This window comes from Dendrobium catenatum, unplaced genomic scaffold, assembly GCF_001605985.2.
Source record: "Dendrobium catenatum unplaced genomic scaffold, ASM160598v2 fragScaff_scaffold_1024, whole genome shotgun sequence".
NCBI classification, from domain to species: Eukaryota; Viridiplantae; Streptophyta; class Magnoliopsida; order Asparagales; family Orchidaceae; genus Dendrobium; species Dendrobium catenatum.
In genome coordinates, this window is record NW_021319486.1 from 1,498,891 (window position 1) to 1,501,663 (window position 2,773).

The 2,773-nt window shown below is 37.7% G+C and overlaps 1 protein-coding gene across 3 annotated transcripts in view; it reads left to right on the top strand.

The window, feature by feature from the left end:
- LOC110116757 (5'-methylthioadenosine/S-adenosylhomocysteine nucleosidase 2) overlaps positions 1–2,272 on the top strand; it is a 54,222-nt gene extending 51,950 nt beyond the window's left edge. For 2 of the 3 annotated variants that reach the window (XM_020850456.2, XM_020850455.2), the window contains one exon: positions 1,887–2,272. In XM_020850456.2, the coding sequence (XP_020706115.1) occupies positions 1,887–2,084 (198 nt within the window). In that variant the 3' untranslated portion in view covers positions 2,085–2,272. The remainder of the gene's footprint in view (positions 1–1,886) is intronic. The other variant, XR_002305463.2, reaches the window with a different exon arrangement.
- The last annotated feature ends 501 nt before the right edge of the window (positions 2,273–2,773 follow it).

The following is a 2,773-nucleotide window of genomic DNA, read 5'->3' on the forward strand; positions in this document are numbered from 1 at the left end:
TGGAGTTTCTCGTCCGTGGAAGGGTCAGTAGAGGTAAGGAGTTTGCTTTTGGTTGTGGTTCTCTGCCAGCTTCAGGAGGAAGCAAAAGGAGGTAGGTTCTCTGCCTTGCCGGGGTGGCAAAAAGGAGGTTCTTGTAAGGGCTTCTCCGCCTAGCCGTGGGGGCTAAAGGAGAGTCACGTTTTGTAGTACAATACTTGGAGGGTGCTTCTAAGGAGTGGACGTAGGTCGAGTCGACCGAACCACTGTAAATCTTGTGTTCCTATTTTTGCTTCCGCACTTTTTAAATTCCGCATTAATTTCTTGTGGTGTGATTTGGTTTGTGATTTTATTTCTTTTGTCTTAAAAGTTTTTTTTTAAATACCAATTCACCCCCCCCCCCCCCCCCCCCCTCTTGGTTAGCTTGGGACTAAGTTCATAGTGCTTAACATCCCGAACGAACTTTCATGTTATACACAGTAACATTAAGAATATCTGAACTGGACTTAAACTGCTAGCCAACAATTTGTAACTCATCTTGTCAGACATTTGCCTAAAGGGGTATTTGGCATCTACTATCTGAGTCTCTCCCTGCTTGTGTCTGGATTATGTTTTTGAATTAGTCCTATCCTGATATTTCTAGCATGTTAGATGAAATCATGGGGATAACCCATGTATTCTTGATGGAGTCCTTTGCCGTGTTCATATATCTTCGATGGATCTAGCCCAATCCTGTTATCTATAGTTCGTTAATTGAGATTTATCCTGATGATCTGGCTAGAAGAAGTTAGGTTGGGGTTCGTATGTTCTTTTCCGATGCATTTAGTTGTAGTGATTAATATTGTTTCGGCTAGGGTTGATTTAGATGTGGCAATTAATTCTATGTTTGATGCAGATGATAGTTCTTCTGCTATTGACGGGGACTGTGATTCTTGGATTAATTCCCATGAAAATTAGGACTTTGAAGACTTAGCTATTTGAGAAGCTAGGTTGCAAAATATAAACGTCTTGTTAAGCTACTCAAAATAACAAGGTTTTCATCCAAAATTCGTTGATGGGTATATCATGTGGTTTAGCTTTTTGTTTGACTTCAGCTTAGTAGTTAATATTATACTGGCTGGAGTTTTTACATATTTGCAGAAGTTGTTGTCTTGAATTGCTCTCAGTTATGGATTCTTGTTTTATCCTGGATGGCTGGAGCTCATATATCTTCTATTAACTTCTAATACTTTATTTCTGACGTGGTTTCTTCTTCTTCTCATCTCCACCATTTGTATGGCTTGTAATTTTGAATTGCATAGTGGTAGTTCTATTTTGCTTCTTCTTCGCAGTGGGTTCTCGTGGACTGATGGCATGCAGATTTTGCATAAGCTTCAACTCTTTCTAATGCCATCTTTAACTTTTCTTTGGGCTTCTGCTTGCTGTAAATTTCCTTTGATTTAAGATCTTTAGCTCCAGTTCATTTTAAGAAATAAAAAGATTTAAGTCTTTGTTTGTGACGGCTTTTTTACTGCTTTTAAAACAGGTATTCAGTATAACATTTTTAATTTTTGTACTAAAAAACTACTTTACTAAGTAGTAAGAAAGCCGTCCCAAACGAAGCCTAAGCCGGCCTAGAACATCCAGGTCTAAACCTCCCAGGAAAATTATGAGGTCCGGATATCCAATTAAAATTTGTCATGTAGACTACGCTTTGACTGCGCTTTACTTGCACTTTACCTATGCTTTACTTGAACCTTTTGCACGCTTGACTTAAAATTATGCGGACACGTGTACATTCCACATGTCAATATTTTATTGGACACCGAGCGTGTCTCTACGTTCGGTGTCTGGACCTAATAATGTTCCAAAACTCCCAAGCCAGCATTCTCTTCCATTCTATTAGCATTGATTGCATTCTTCTAATGCAGGGAGCGGCTGTTGCATATGTTGCCGACCTGCTTTCCGTGCCCGCCATCTTTATTAAAGCGGTGACCGACATTATCGACGGAGAGAAGCCAACTGCTGAGGAGTTCCTACAGAATCTGGTTGCAGTCACTGCAAACCTAGATCAGGCCGTCACCCAGGCCATCTATTTTATTAATGGAAGGTGTCTCTCTGATCTCTAAGCCATGGAAGCCATATTATCTTATTGCCAATATATCCTCTACAATTCATTTGCTTTTTGTGCTGCATAACTAACATTGTTATAAAGCACTCATCTGCTATGCATTTTTCAGTAAATAATTTTAAGTTTTGTGATTATATTATATTACTTATAAGCTTTGATAAATCCTGTACCGAACTTTTTGTTCTATCTTTTGCTATTTTGATGGTTTGGTCACATAAAAAGGCGGCCTTCCGACGACCCAGTTAGGAGAGTAGAGGTATTAGATTTGACTTGTGTTAAGAAAGGTAGGGGTAGACCTAAAAAGACTTGGTTAGAAAATATTAGGAATGACCTTTCTTTATTAGATTTAAACGAGAATTTGGCTTTTAATAGGACACAATGGAGAAAAAGGATTCATGTAGCCGACCCCACGTAGTGGGATAAAGGCTTGATGTTGTTGTTGTTGTTGTTTTGCTATTTTGAATTGAAATTCATTTTTGAAATATGAAAATACTTTTTTGTCAACTTTCACTATTATAATTTCTTACCTATCACGAAGAAATTAAGCAATAAAATGCATTGTCATTATTTTGTTATATATATCCATAAAATAGATATTTATAAAGATCTTTTCTTCCTCTTTTGCTTGAAGCAAAATAATTGCGTGCTTATTTTGGGAGTTCAAAATAAACATTTAACTCAATGTAG